At 38.1% G+C, this 15,263-nt stretch overlaps 1 protein-coding gene across 1 annotated transcript; it reads left to right on the forward strand.

The window, feature by feature from the left end:
- The first annotated feature begins 569 nt into the window (after window positions 1–569).
- On the forward strand, window positions 570–11,544 carry LOC129112313 (solute carrier organic anion transporter family member 1C1-like). The gene is made up of 15 exons (XM_054624362.1): window positions 570–776; window positions 1,194–1,301; window positions 2,633–2,774; window positions 3,024–3,156; window positions 3,957–4,081; window positions 4,196–4,342; window positions 4,622–4,720; window positions 5,053–5,307; window positions 6,184–6,348; window positions 7,389–7,584; window positions 7,862–8,027; window positions 8,368–8,552; window positions 8,753–8,817; window positions 8,963–9,080; window positions 9,308–11,544. Exons 2-15 carry the CDS (start codon window positions 1,251–1,253, stop codon window positions 9,519–9,521), a joined length of 2,061 nt encoding a protein of 686 aa, XP_054480337.1. The 5' UTR covers window positions 570–776; window positions 1,194–1,250; the 3' UTR covers window positions 9,522–11,544.
- The last annotated feature ends 3,719 nt before the right edge of the window (window positions 11,545–15,263 follow it).

Raw genomic sequence — 15,263 nt, forward strand, 5'->3', positions numbered from 1 at the left:
ATATCTGATTGAGTGACATTTCTGCTGCAACTATAATGTCAAAAATGTTCCTTGATGTTTTGAATTTTCAATATATAAGTATATATTCATTGAAAGTCTTACATACTCTATCTAACAAAACTGATAAGGTGATGTGATGTGTGATACTCAGCCATTGGGACACAGAGAGAAAGCCATTGTTAGGGGCTATCAATAGGACAGGAAGACTTTGATCAGGCCAAGGAAACACCCAGCCCTACAAAAGCTGAATTTCTCCAGGAGAGGAAAAGCATTTCAGTCTTTGAAAACAGCAAACTAACAGAGAACAGCAGGCTTGTAAAATAAGCTTTGTGCAGCTTCACGCTGTTGCTGTTTGTTGTGCGTACAAAAGGATGGATACTTGGAAGGCTTATGATGTTCACAGAGTAGGATGTGTGAGTGTGCGCAGACCGTGAGTGTGTGTGTTTGTGTGTGTTTGCATTCCCTGAACCCCTGAACCTTCCGGTGCTGGTCAGACATACATCCCACTGGACCTTACCCAGCCGGGGCAGTCACTTTTTGGGTTTGTGTTGTCCGTGCGTGTCTGCGTGTGTGTGAGTGCTGGAGGGGTTGGAGAGCTTTTTATTGACATGATCAACAAGTGCACCCGAGTGGCTGGGTTACTGATTACAGGTGATGTTATAGTCTGTTTGTGATAAGACTCTAGCTTTAAGCACAAAGTCCTGCCAGGTACAACAAGCATTCAGCTGCTTTACCACATCCTTCCCATCCCTCATAGGACCACTGCTGCCTCTCAGGTAAATACTTTTCTGTTTATTTCCCTTCTTCTAATTCTGCACTAAGGCCTTCTGTAAGATGCATTGAAGGAATATTGTACTATTTGCTTCTGTTTAAGTATAAATCACTGTTAAATTGTTTGTATTGTGATCAGTAAACCAGTGAATTGGAATTTGGTAACAACGTTTGGTAACATGCTGATGTTGATGTATATACAAGTATGTTAGAAAGGCTGGGCACTCAATTTTTATTTATTTTTAATACACTGCTTCACACGAGGACAATGAACTCTTTAATAAGTAATTGATGTGAGAAAAGCAGTTCATTTTAAAATTTTGGATTTTTTTGGCAAGAAAATCTATTTGATTAAATCTGATAAAATTAACATAGTTTGCCTCAAACTCTGATGTGCTCCTTAACTTTGTGTCTCTCGGCAGGTCCTTTGGTGGTGTGTTTTTCTGCTTCCTTGCATCTATTGAGCACACAGCAGCATCATGAGTGTAGAGTCCAAAAAAACACGTGAGGCTTGCTGCTCCAACCTCAAGGTCAGTGAAATTTTACCCTTTCCCCACTGTACAAAGTGTCACTGTTTTACGTATGGCCTGAATCATTTAAATCCATGGTTTTTAACACAAATTCCCCCGTGACATTGCCAGAGTTATAAAATGTCATTGTCAAACTGCTTTTTCTTTAACCTTATCAGTTACCATGTATTTGTCTTTGTATTTCATTTGTGTGTCAGTATTATCTGTGTCTGACAAATGCTGACCCTGAAGAGGCAGTAAAAGGCAAAGCATGAACGAAAAGAAATCCTATTTTCTTTCTTGACCAGATAAAATCAAAGACTTTGACACCAAATTAGACTTTGACTCCATGAAAAGTATTTTGTCTGGCTCATAGTCAGTGAAGTGCTTTTTAGGCAGAAAAACATGGTTGCAGTGACCTGTATTCATTGGATTTAAGAGCTTTTTATACAGGTTCACTTTGTCAATATGGATGCACAATTAATAACATGCTGTCTGGAAACAGACTGATTATATAAGAAAATGGGACATTATCAGATCAGTAGCAATTAATATTGGTTGATAATATTTATTGATTTATAGATTTATTGCATTGGATTTATTGAACTGGAGGAAATTAAATTTTGTTTACTTTATCTGTTCTTTACACATACTCACATAATAGTCTATGACCTACAGCGCAATGTGAATCCTTCTTAATCTTTAATGATCTTTGTGGCAAGGATACACACAAGTAGGATTTACTGTTAAAGCAAGGAAATTCTTAAAATGACTTAAATTAGTTCCTAAAGATTTAAGATTTCCCTAAAAATTGAAATCTCCAGAACTTTATCTTTATCAATTTCATTTGACAAATAGCGACAAATTGCAAATGGTGACTGCAATATCCTCTATATTTGTCTGTACACAAGAATTTCTGCATTAGAGTAGATTTAAATTAATCAAATCTAAGTGAATCAGAGGTACAAGCAGGTGTGAAGGTCTTTGAATGTGTGTTAGGTGTTGTGTGTGTGTGAGCCTAATCCATCATGTGTTAATACAGTCATACGCCCTTTTCCCTTTACATCTGTGCAAGGTGCAATTACATCCTTTTATGCTTTGTAATGCAATAAGCCTCATTTAAAATCCTTTGATTGCATCGCTGGAACTGCAAAAAAGTAGATTAATCCTCTCACAGAGATTATTACCAAAGTAATCACTTTAGAACAGGCTACTCAGTTTCACCATTTAAAAATACTCTGACTAAACACTTAACCTAATCTAATCAAATCAAATGTGTACTAACTGTTCTTGTTTTAAAGAAGAGCAGTTTCACCAAACATGCTTGTTGTGTGTGCATTGTGTTTCCCCAGCTCTTCCTGGCCTCTTTGGCATTTGTATACTTTTCCAAAGCCTTTGGTGGAGCCTATATGAAGAGCTCCATCACCCAGATTGAGAGGCGCTTTGACATCCCCAGCTCTCTCATTGGGGTTATAGATGGCAGCTTCGAAATGGGTATGTGCAGCTTTCTTTAAAACAAAAAGATGTGTGATTGTTTTTTGGAAGAAAAAAAGTTGCAACATGTTTGCAGTCCCCTTGTTTCCAGTCTTTATGCTAAGCTATGGTAGCCGCCTGCAGACTCTAGCTCCACAATTATCATACGGACATGAGAGTGGTATCGATCTAATCATGTAAAGTCAACATGCATGTTTTTACCAAAATGTTGATTATTCATTCAGTTATTTAAATATTTACCCTCTCCAGGTAACCTGTTGGTGATAGCCTTTGTGAGCTACTTCGGTGCAAAGCTCCATCGTCCCAGGCTGATTGGTATCGGATGTGTGATCATGGCCGCTGGATCTTTCCTCATAGCCCTGCCTCACTTATTCCAGGGACTGTTAGTACACGGATTAAATAATCTTCTTGATATTCAAATGTTGCACATGTAACACTGTGGCCCTGCAGTAATGATACACATCATTAATTAGAATCACATTATATGGTTCTTTGAGGAAGGACTGCTGTGGAATCTTAGCATTTGATTTAACCACAATGGGAAGAGTCAAAGAACTACTGTTATTCCGATTACAATATGCGAGAGGTTTATAATATTAAAAAATAATCCCACATGGTGGGATTTAGCCTGTTTGGGGTGTCAGGGCAAAAATGTGCTGTTTGGCAGGCAATGAGGCTCACACCCAACCTATGTCTTTAGCTCGTCACCTTCAATATTTGTGCACACGGCAGACTATCTAGTGCATTATGAGAAAAAAGGACTACCAGGACACATATTGTGTGTGTAAATTAGTTTATAAGTTCATAGTGTTGGCCTCTCTTCAAGACACAGTCAGAATATTAAGAAATAAAACAAAACCCGGCTTAGTTGACCTTATACTTCATAGGGGCAAATTCCTCACAGACTTGCAGTAAATTAAACGCACAAAAATCAGCAGACACACAGTAACTTTTAAGGATTCTGTGGCCCCTGGGAGCCTGGGTCTTTTGGTGCAGTTACCTACTGAAATCCAGCCTTGAATGTGCATCTCACTGTCACATACAGAATGTTTGCATGCTGCATAAACACAAACGTTTTCACTTAAATTGAACAGTATATTTATATCTATATGCCCTGTAATTTTCAGAGAATCTTTTCTTTTCAAACAGACAGCGTTGTAATTATTCTCAATTTGTTTACAGGTACAAGTATGAGACCAGTGTGTCTCAGAGTACAAGTATCAACAGCACACATAGCATCCTGCCCTGTATGTCTAACCACAGCCTGGCCAAGGCAGATGAGACACCTGATTTAGAGACAATGACAGGTACCAGACAGAACACACAGATGAGATACCAAATCAGTGAATTCATAGGAGCAGAATAAATGGTTGTCAATATCATGTTCAGTTTCATCTCACATTCTGTTTATCCTCGCTCAGCTTGTGAAAAGGCCGCTGGCTCGTCTTTGTGGATCTATGTATTCTTGGGAAACATGCTGCGTGGAATTGGGGAGACTCCCATCATGCCTCTGGGTGTGTCCTACCTCGATGACTTCTCCAGAGAAGAGAACACTCCTTTCTATTTGGGTTGGTTACTTTTTACCTCCTACTGTTTGTTGTGGTTTTTATGAAATTTTACACTACACTACATCTGTGTTAGTTAACACTCTTAAGGGCTCAGCTACTTTAATTTATATCTCCTTGGATCATTTTGACAAAATATTACTCTCTCTTTATTCTTTCTGTCCCCTTATTGGTGCTCTGTTGCTTTTCTGTGTGCCTATCCTGTATAATTTAGACTCAGCTTGATTGATATGACAGTACTACAGTACATAACCTTTCTTTCTCTGTTTCTCCATTCCCTAGCCTGCATCCATACAGTGGGAATCTTAGGACCTATGTTTGGGTTCATGCTCGGGTCCTACCTTGCCAAGATCTACGTGGACATTGGATCTGTGGATTTAGGTATGGGACTTCATAACATCAGGGGGAAAAGATGATGTGTTGAATATGTGTTAATGTAGCACACATTCCAGACTGTATCTTTCGGTAATTCTAACCCATTAAGTCACTTTCCCTTGATTTCTAAGATAAATATTGAGTAACTGGCTGTGTGCAGACCTATTACAAATAACTTTCGCTTCAAAATCTAGCATTAAAGTGCCCTTAAGCAAAACAGTAAACCCTTCCTCCTAGTTTTTCATTAAGTGATTACAAAACAGCTAAGAGTAACCAATTAAAGTCCTATCAACACTTCATAATCTGACTCTGAGTCTTTGCTCGTCTTCTGCTCCCAGACAGTGTCACCATCAACTATAAGGACTCCCGCTGGGTGGGGGCCTGGTGGCTGGGCTTCCTAGTGACTGGCACTTTGATCCTGCTGTCCAGTATCCCTTTCTGGTTCCTGCCCAAGTCTTTGCCCAAGCAGGGGCAAGAGCAGAGCCAGAGTAAAGGAACAGAGCTCGCCACCACGGCAGAGCAGGAGAATTTCCTGCCAGACGAAAACCAGGAACTGGAGGACAAGCCAGTTTCCTTCTCGGAGCTGGCGAAAGGTACTAACCAAGCTTTTGCAGAAGTTCAAAATGCTATAAAGCAGTGCGATTTGTTTTTTCCAACCTAAGGTGACGTTGACAGACAAAACTGCAATATAAGGACGGATCATCTCATATTACTTGACAGAAACAATCTCAGATCTTTTTTTTTTTTTTTTTTTAATAACTTATTCCTGCGCTCTTATTTCTTGTTCCCCAGCTTTATCTTTGAGCAGCATGACAATGTCACTTCTACAATTTAAAACACCAACAGATGTTTAATCATTAACCATTTAAAGACCAGACAAACCAGACAAACCAGAGCCCAGATCGGTAACCCTGAATCCTGGACATGCAATAACACACCATGCAATCTGGGCAAGGGTTGAATGACACATCAGGACCGAGAAGCATGTGTAAACAGTTATCTAAGCTAAGGGCCATGCCATAGTTCATTACAACCTTATATCATAACAGCGTTTACTTTAGTACATCACTATTTGAAAGTGATATTACAAATGAATCAATAAATAACAGAAGAGTTTGAAAAAATAGACAACAAAAATTGAAGGTAAAACAAAAGGACAAAAACAAGTACGTAATGTTCTTTAATGTTTGTAAAACGATAACATCAGAAATGATGCCTGACAAAATATTTGTGTATTAATAATTGCATTGTGAACAGGTATAGGTAAAATATAAGAATAAGAAACATTATAACTTTAAATACAGATGTGCCATTTTCAAAAACGATACTATTTTGTATGCAAAGACTTAAGGACACAATAATTTTGACTTGATACATTTTGACATAAACTGCAGCATAATAAGGAAGCGATTGTGCCTCTCAACAAAACTTATTTGGTTTAATCCTTCATTCTCTTTGTTTTTCACCAGATTTCATTCCGTCCCTGAGGAGACTCTTCAAGAACAGCATCTTCACGATGATGATCCTTACGTACCTGGTGTCTGTCAACGGCTTCATTGGCATGATCACCTTCAAGCCAAAGTACATGGAGCAAATCTTTGGCCAGTCAGCCTCCAAAGCCATTTTCCTGATAGGTAAAGAGCATAACTGACCCCCATTCACTCTGTCTTTACTGCACCTTGTAGCCCAAGGCAACTGAAACAATGATGTTATTGAAGGGAAGTGTGATTGCAAGTGATAAAGTTGACTTGAAATGTAAGCACTAAGTAACCCACTGTGGGCTCTCATTTTGTGTGTGTTTGTAAAGTAGCACCCTGAGCTATGATTAGCTTTTTATGACTGTTTACCAGCAAAGCTAGCTGACAGTTTTACTTTTGCATTGTTCTGTACGTAGAAAGATTGTGTAAAAAATTGGGTCAGCCATAACACCTGAAGAGTGTTGCAAGTGGGTTAGCAAATGAATGGATATATCAGCTAAAACCTAAAAGTAATAGGAAAATGGTTAAAAGAGATAGCTAGGGGTAATGAATACATAGATAAAATATATGAAAATATTGGATAAATGGTTCAAACAGTTAAGTAAAATTAATACAAAAATAGTTTTAAAAATATCTAGGAGTATTTAATAAATTGTTAAAATATTTAAAAATATTGAATAGATAGTTAAAAAAGTAAAAATTATTGAATTATTGGCTCAAGAAGTTAGCTAAAAGTAATGGATCAATGGCTGAAACGTAAAGCTTTTGCAAGTCGGAATAGTTGAAGAATTAAGCCATCTTGAACAAACTGATGATGACATCAGCAGTTTTATGAAGAAAAAAAAACAGTACAACAGTAAAAAAGTACCCATTTCATGTAATTAATAGTGTTAAATAACAAATAGTTAAAATAATTTTAAATGAACATATTTGGAACATGACAGGTGGTGTTGGTTAAGGTTAACTCAAGTTCATAGAATAACAATATTCAATATTCAATCCATGAAACTATTTCACCATTCTCTTGCTGTATATTTGAAGTCTTTAACGAGTTTATTTGTTACCCAGTGTGTTTGACCCATTGTTTGTAATATATTATGGCAAAAAATTGTGATCAGTAGCACGTTTTCATTTTATAGTTTTCCAAGTGTATTGATCATCCATCCACTCATTGATCAATTGATTCATCCATCCAGGTATACTGAACCTGCCAGCAGTAGCTTTGGGATTCATCACAGGAGGTTTTATACTGAAGCGTTTCAGGCTGGGTGTCATCGGAGCAGCTAGGGTGTCGATCGCTGCCTCCCTCGGGTCCTTAAGTCTGCTTTTCATTCAGATCTTCATCTACTGCGACAAGGCAGAGGTGGCAGGTCTTACTGTGTCATATCAAGGGTGAGTGGCATACAAACCAGTTTCCCATCACTCAGTCTTTGTTTTTCTGATGTTGTTTGTTTTGTTTTTTATTATATATTTCCCTCAAAGTGTCTCATAAAAAAACACAAGAAACACACATGCTAAATAGGCCTGTAGGTCGAAGTTTGAAACTGATATGTGTTTGTCTGTTTATGATCTCCATGGAAACTAATTTATGCCTCCATGGAAACTAATTTATGCCTCCCTGGACCAAAATCCCCCTATTCATTAATCTCTTCATGTCTGTGTGCACCAGGGATTCTCAATTGTCCTACAACCAACAGACCTTGTTGTCCCAGTGCAACATGGGCTGCTCCTGCTCAGTGAAGCACTGGGACCCAGTATGCGCCTACAATGGAGTGACGTATGCCTCGCCCTGCCTTGCTGGCTGCCAGACCTCCTCCGGCACCGGCAAGGAAATGGTAAGACAGCAATTTATTTGTCATCATAGAAAAAGATAGGACTGGTAGATTAAAGATGAGAATATAGCCAAAAAACAGCTCCTCTTACACGTTATTTCAATTAAACTTCATGCTGAAAATTGATGAAGATTAAACAGAAATTCAGGAAAAGTTTATTTTATCATACCTCTGGTTAATTGCCAATTGTTGAAGACAATAAGTCACATTTCCTGCAGAGCTAAGGTTAATAGCAATATTGTTTTAAGTCTTGTTTTGAACTCATATATATTGTGCTGCAGCAAACCACTTACATCCCACAGTCAAAGGTAGTTATACGCCTCTCTGTCTTCTGGTTCTTTAGATGTTTCATAACTGCACCTGCGCTGCAGAGATGATAACTCCCAGAACGAACATGTCCGCCGTGCTGGGCCAGTGCCCCAGGAGGAGCAACTGTGATAACATATTCAAAATCTACATGGCTTTGTCGGCCTTGGGGTCTTTCATTTCAGCCTGTGGGGGCACGCCGGGATACATCGTAATGCTCAGGTCAGCCAAAAGAGCTCAGCTCACGTCTTTTATGGCTGGTTATTAATGATGCCTTGCAGTGTCTTATTGATTTTTGCACTGATTTTGTGTCAACTGCCTCTGTAACACCGTTGTGGTTTAATATTGCCTCTTGCTTTTTCTCTAAGCCTAAAATGCTGATTTCAAGGTCTGAGGTGATAATGTTTGGGCTTATCTTCCAGGTCGATTCCGCAAGACCTGAAGTCACTGGCTTTGGGTATGCAGACACTGATAGTGAGAACTCTGGGTAAGAATCAAAAAATACATTTGTAAAATAATCATCCTTAAGGTATTATCGAGGTTACAGGACAATACTTATACTGAGGGGGGGACGATTAGTGAAATTGGCTCTTGATAAGTGTAAGCAAATGTGATTCTGTTTGTTTTTTCAGGTGGAATACCTCCTCCAATATATTTCGGAGCACTGATTGACCGAACCTGTTTGAAGTGGGGCACCAAGCATTGTGGAGGCCGTGGAGCATGCAGATTCTATGATGCTGATTCGTTCAGGTACATTTGAATCACGTATTTTATTGCTAGAATACCCTATCCATAATATACCTGAGATGAAGATCTTTGTTAAAATATCTCTAAAAGTTTGAATGTAGTTTAAATTACATCTAATATTCCACACCAACTGTACCACTGCAATGAATAGAGTCATTTGACCATGGATACTTTGAAGGTGCAATGTGTAACATGTTATCACCAAACTTAACCTGTTCCTTTACTTTCAGAATTACATTCTTGGGGTTGATTACGGGACTCTACTGCCTATCCAACATGCTCTGGGGAGGCCTCTATATCAAAATTGTCAAGAGACAGAAGAAGTTAGCACTGAGGAATCAGGCCAAAGAAAATGGAGTAGAGGTCGACACGGTGGGCAATGGACACGCAAACATCAACATTGCCATAAAGAAAGAAGACGCAGGCAATGAGAGCACTATTTAAGGTGTTTGAGGAAGGCAGCACCACTGTGTAATGCAGGCGAACTTTCCTTGCCGAAGTACTGTGCTGCATCCATAGTGGACCAAATGTGGTAATGGTACAGTTTGAGCGCTCTTTGGTCGTCGAGCAGTACACCCTTTTTTTTTTTTTTTTTTTTACACAGATATCTTGCTGTAAGCATCAGCTGCAGTTTTATTTTTTCACTTCAAAGGTCAAAACACTGTCTAAAGCTTGGTTTTAATATGAACAACAATCATATCAATCCACATCTGCACAAAAAAGCATAAACTTAGAGGTAATTTTTAGCTCTTCTTCAAAACATGCCGTTCACTTCTGATGATTTTCACTTCTGATTATGTTCACATATGAAACATTTCAGCACAATGTCAGAGGCAGTGAGCACAAAATATGCCAAATATTTGGAGAACGTTTAGCTTTTGACCTTGTGTCCCACATTTATACTTGAATCCCATTAAGTTAGGTAATGAAAGTAAAGTTACACAACTTAACATTCAACATCAGTTTTGTATACAGTAAATGTACAATCAAGTATGTACAGTGTGTAGTTTAAATTACTAGTAGAAGACAACTAGTGTTCGTGGCCTAAGAGGTGGTCAGATCACTTAGTAACATGACATATTGTTTATGTTTTTGCAGTGATTGAAAAACGTTTTCTTCTTTAATGTTTTTCAGTGAGAGTTTGTGAGATAATACCGCATACATCATAGTCTTCTTTAACAGTATTGTAATGAGGACCATTGGGACAGCTAAGGTTTAAATTCAGGGTGTGTTAGAGTTTAGTTAACAAGTTAACACCTGTTGTGTAACAGGTGTTAACTTTATTACATGGATAGTGAATCAGATCAGGATTCTTAAAGGGATAAGGAAATACTCTATTTTTGTTTAACTATAGCTGCTATAATTTGGACTGTTACAGATTTGACTTCCTCAATAGGTGACTGTTTTTGTTGCGAGAAAAGCCCCCATACTGAATTATGAGACAGATGGTTCCCACTGTATGTCTGTGACTGCTGCGGGCTGATTCAGTGATTGAAAGCAGCATAATCTGTCTGAGAAAGATAAAAGGAGTTGTCTATGATAATAGATCGGCCAAACCAATAATACTTGACAGCAAGTCTATGTCTTCAAGCACTATTTTCCTGAAAATGCAAATCTGTTGGATGTGGAGACACAAGCACAACAGATTTTTTTGTCAGGTGCAAATCAATTTTTGTGTAGTTTGCATTTGAACGAACCTGCTTGTTTTGAGGCCAAATATGAATAACTTAAATGTATAATTCAGCATATCGGCAAATGGGCTTGCAACCAGCAAAGACTATGGAATAAACAAATGGGATATTATGTTTTAATTAATAATCTTTAGAGGCTGTGATAAGCAGATTTTGGTCTTTGGACAGAGGCAGACTAGCTGCATCCCCCTGATCCCGGGCTTTGTGCTTGGCTACCTAGCTGCTGGTAGTACCTTCAAATTTAAGGAGCAGACCTGAGAGTGGGATCAGTCATCTCATTTAGATGTATACATATTTTTCAAAGTGTGGAACTGTTGTTTTAGGACATAAAGCTTTTTTTTGTTATTGTAACGGGCTACATCTTAGCCTGTTAAAACTTTACTGTGACTGTTGCCCCAGCAATATTTGACTTGTCTTGATATCTCACCTCTCTGACTTTACACACATTTCTTGTTACATCACATCATTACATACAATTGCTAAAGGTCATGGACACTCATGTAATCACCTGACTCACTAATGTTTATTGTCTGAGAAAGTTCACTATAGTTTGGACAGTGGACTATTAGAAGGTGTAACCATAACTTGTTTGTACGTGTTTTACTCTGTTATATACTGTAGTATTCAATGAAAATGTATCATCAGCCTAGATATGTTTTTATATTCCCTATATTTTGTTTAATCATAATTTCTACCTTCTTTGCATCTTTCTTTTTTACAAATTTGTTGATTTTCCTTGAATCTGTAAACATTAAAGACAATTTTTCACAATATAATTTCAACCATGAGTCCTAATTAATGTTCTTTTTTAACAAGCTCTGCTAAGGCTGAAAAAGATTTTTTTGGCATATATTCAACAATAGTCTCTCCAGTTGAACTTTTTTTTGTCCCTTAATGTACACAGTTACCTACCCTTTTGAGTATCTTTCAGTCTATTGTTTTGGATTTCTGGCCCGCAGCTTTACTTTATTGGTTAAGTCTCACTGCTCTCTTAGTGAAGTTTTTGTCACAGTAGGCAGCTTTTTTCCGTGTAAAGGCCTCGAAAACCCACTGTACCACGAACACAAACATTTAGCCACGCAGTAGGAAAAGTAGCAAACAAAAAAGAAACCCCATGCCTTAATATGTCATTCTCTGAAGAAACAAGTTAAGGAAATAAAAATAACTATGATAAGAGCATGAGCAGTGTAAAAGGTACCAAAAACACAAGGGTCATCATTAATCTTAAAAAATGGAAGTCCACTCTCCAGTTGAGCACCTGCTAACTTGACAGACTGGGGCTTATCTGCAATAAAAGAATAAAATAAATAAAAGAAAGCTTGTTTGAACAGTCTCTCTTTTTTAGTCCTCCAAAAGTGAAAAAGTAAAAGATGACCCCACAGGGACAGGATATGGACAGGCTATTCCATCACAACGTTACTGTGCATTTGATTTCACCCATATGATTTCTGAAAGTCTTTTGAAACAGCTACTTCATTTTAGTGCATCGACATATCAGTCTAGATTGCTTTAAGTTGAAGGTTATTATCAAATTGTTTACTCTGTCCCTCACCAAATATGTTCTCTCTATTTTATAAGATAAAAGGTGACGGTTTATTCTACAGTTAAAAGTTTTTTATTTTTGTTTTAGCCTTTACCGTGTTATATAATATATTGTAACTGTTATGACCAGTGATTACAATATTTTTTAATTTTTTAATTTTCTATTTTAGCTGTGAATGTAAATTATATAATCTCTTCTGTATTAAAAAGCCTTAATCTTATTCATCCACTGCATCTTGTTTTTCCTCATTGTCTTGTTGCTTATGAACCTATGTGCAGCACCTTTTTTCACCAGCAGGCTGCGCTCTTTACACAAACATATCCTCTGCAAGGTCCTGCAATGCCAAATTTGAGGGTGTCCCAATGCTTGGAACACCCTCAAATTTGTAATGGAAATTTGTAATGCAGAATGAAATAAATAATGATCTAAGGCGCCCTGATGAAGTAACAAACTGCATTCCTGTCTTAATGCACCTGAAACTAGATACAGTGCAAAAAAAACCCATAAGTAATACATTCTTCAAATTGTAGAGCCAAGAATATTTTTTTAGAAATTGAAAGTGTCAAACACCTTTCTTTGCTGTTGCTGTGCAGGAATGCAAAGGCTCTTAATCTTAATCTTTGGAATTTGTGAGGGGCCAAAGCTGATTGAGTGACCTGCTGCCTGCGGCTGCCCGAACCTCCCACCGGTCACTGGACTAATACAGCATTCCCTCACCCATGTTTACACCCAGGCACACTCTTAATACTGAGGCACACTGTTGCATATAGTTTTTTTTATCAAAGTAATCCAGAAAATCTAAAGAATGAGTGTAGTGTAGTTGATTTTAGGTTTAAATGCCCTGATGTAATATGAATTATTTATCAGAGTTATCAGTAGATATGAACATGATGAAAGGCAATCACCAGAAAAAAGGCCAACCTGCATTTCATACAACCCTTTTTTGAAATTGCTGTTTAAAGCAACAAGAGTCTGATGTTTTGCCTTGTGAGAAAAAATAATAAAATAATAATAAATAATCCAAAGGGCCCTGGTTTGGAGTTACTAATCTGTCTCCCCTCTACCTCCCCCCTGTCCTCTTGTGCCTGTCCCCCTCCTGGACTGGCTGGCATGTGTGTGGAATTAAAATGTGCGAGACCTTTTGTCCTGACGGTTCCAAGTAAACTGCACTGCCCTCACACAGGAGAATAGGAGCTCGGGGAGAGCAGGTTTTCCTCCTCTCAGTAGCAGCAGAGACACATGGCTGCTTAAAGAGGAGCAGAAGAAGAAGAAGAAGAAGAAGAAGAAGAAGAAGAAGAGAGAGACCCCTGTCCAACCGGCCAGGAGATGCACTAGGTATTTCATTATATCTTCCTCAATGGTTGTCTTGAAGAAGTGATTTTTGCTACCATTTTCTCTAATTATAGCAGGTTTAATTCCTCTGATAAGACCAGGGCCAGTCTGCCAAGAGTGGATCAAACCTTGAAGTCTGGCTGCTCCTTGGGAGGGAGTATTAAACAGGCTAAACCTGAGGGCGTGTTATTCCAGTTAAGAAGCGAAAAACATTCTAACTGGTTCATTATGTTACCTTATGTCAGGTCCCCCCCAACCCCCCTCTCAACTTTTCCAGAGGAAAAATGAGTTGTCACTGGAAACCATTTTCCTCTCTGATATGGATTCAACCTGCAGCTCCTGACGTTGACTGAGCTGAGAGGATTGTGAGGACGAGACGCTGGTCGGTGGAGTTTACACAGGTAACCAGTACAGCGGCTAAGGATTGGCTTTGCACCAGGACTTTGCACCTCAGTACCATTATACTCCTAAAAAGTTGATCCTGATTGTTAAAATGTATCTTTTTGAAACATTACAATTTTTTTTATGCTCAAAGCAAATCACTGAGACTCTGAGGTCCTTGAAAGCGTCTAATATTGTATGCTTTGATACATTATGTCGTACACTATTGATGTATGAAAATATTGGTAAACTGATGACAAAGCTAATCATATATTGTAAGTTAACAACTGCCAACTTTTTGTAAAAAAACATTACATTTTATCAAAATTAACATTCTTTTATATGATGTGTACTATGAATACATCAAAATATACAAAATGTATGCATTAGATGACATGACTCATTTGACTTTATGTCATTATTCTAATTAGCCATTGACCTCAGACATCGAAAGTCAGGGCTAGGAATGACGTCACTCCCAAATTGAGTGCGTTCCAGTACAACAAGTCGGAAAACTTAATGAGGTTTGCAACAGCCAGTTTAGCCATTGTTAGCAAATAAAGGTTGATAACAACCTATGACAGACTTAATGAGACACAAATAACACAAAAATACTAATAAACAGCATATCACTGCAGCTTTTTTTACTCTTGATGTACGGAACTGCCATCGTGGATTTCGAAGTCGGGGTTGGTAAGGTTCGTTCTACTTTCCAAGTTGGAAATCTCGAATTCAGGCCGCGCTCCAGTTCAAATAGAACACAGAAATACATTTATTGATTTATATCCACTCTCGTATTTGTAGAAAAATATGCAGCTACCGCTAGCAGTGGGGTTATCTTAGCTTAGAATTTAAGCTAAAAAGAAATCAAGCTTTTGAGGTGCTTACCTTTGGACATAACCAGGCTCTAGTTGTTTCCCCCCGTTTACAGACTTAATGCTAATCTAGGCTAACAGGCTCCCTGGCTCCAGCTACATATTTAATCTGCAGGAAAGGGAATAAGTTAATTTCACAAGATGTTGAACTATTCCTTTAAGTAGGTCATTCACTGCACATACTGGAGGTAATATAAGCTGTCACAAAATGTATGACTTATATGAATATAGTGTTTTACTGAATTCTGTTCTCATCTTTAGCCTGACCTTCCTTTTTTTATTGTCTATCCACAGTATATGTCTGTTTTTCTTTCAGTGGACTGAGGGCTGATAGATTAACTGGCAGACAAACATCGAGTGTAGG

Source organism: Anoplopoma fimbria, chromosome 23, assembly GCF_027596085.1.
Source record: "Anoplopoma fimbria isolate UVic2021 breed Golden Eagle Sablefish chromosome 23, Afim_UVic_2022, whole genome shotgun sequence".
NCBI lineage: Eukaryota > Metazoa > Chordata > Actinopteri > Perciformes > Anoplopomatidae > Anoplopoma > Anoplopoma fimbria.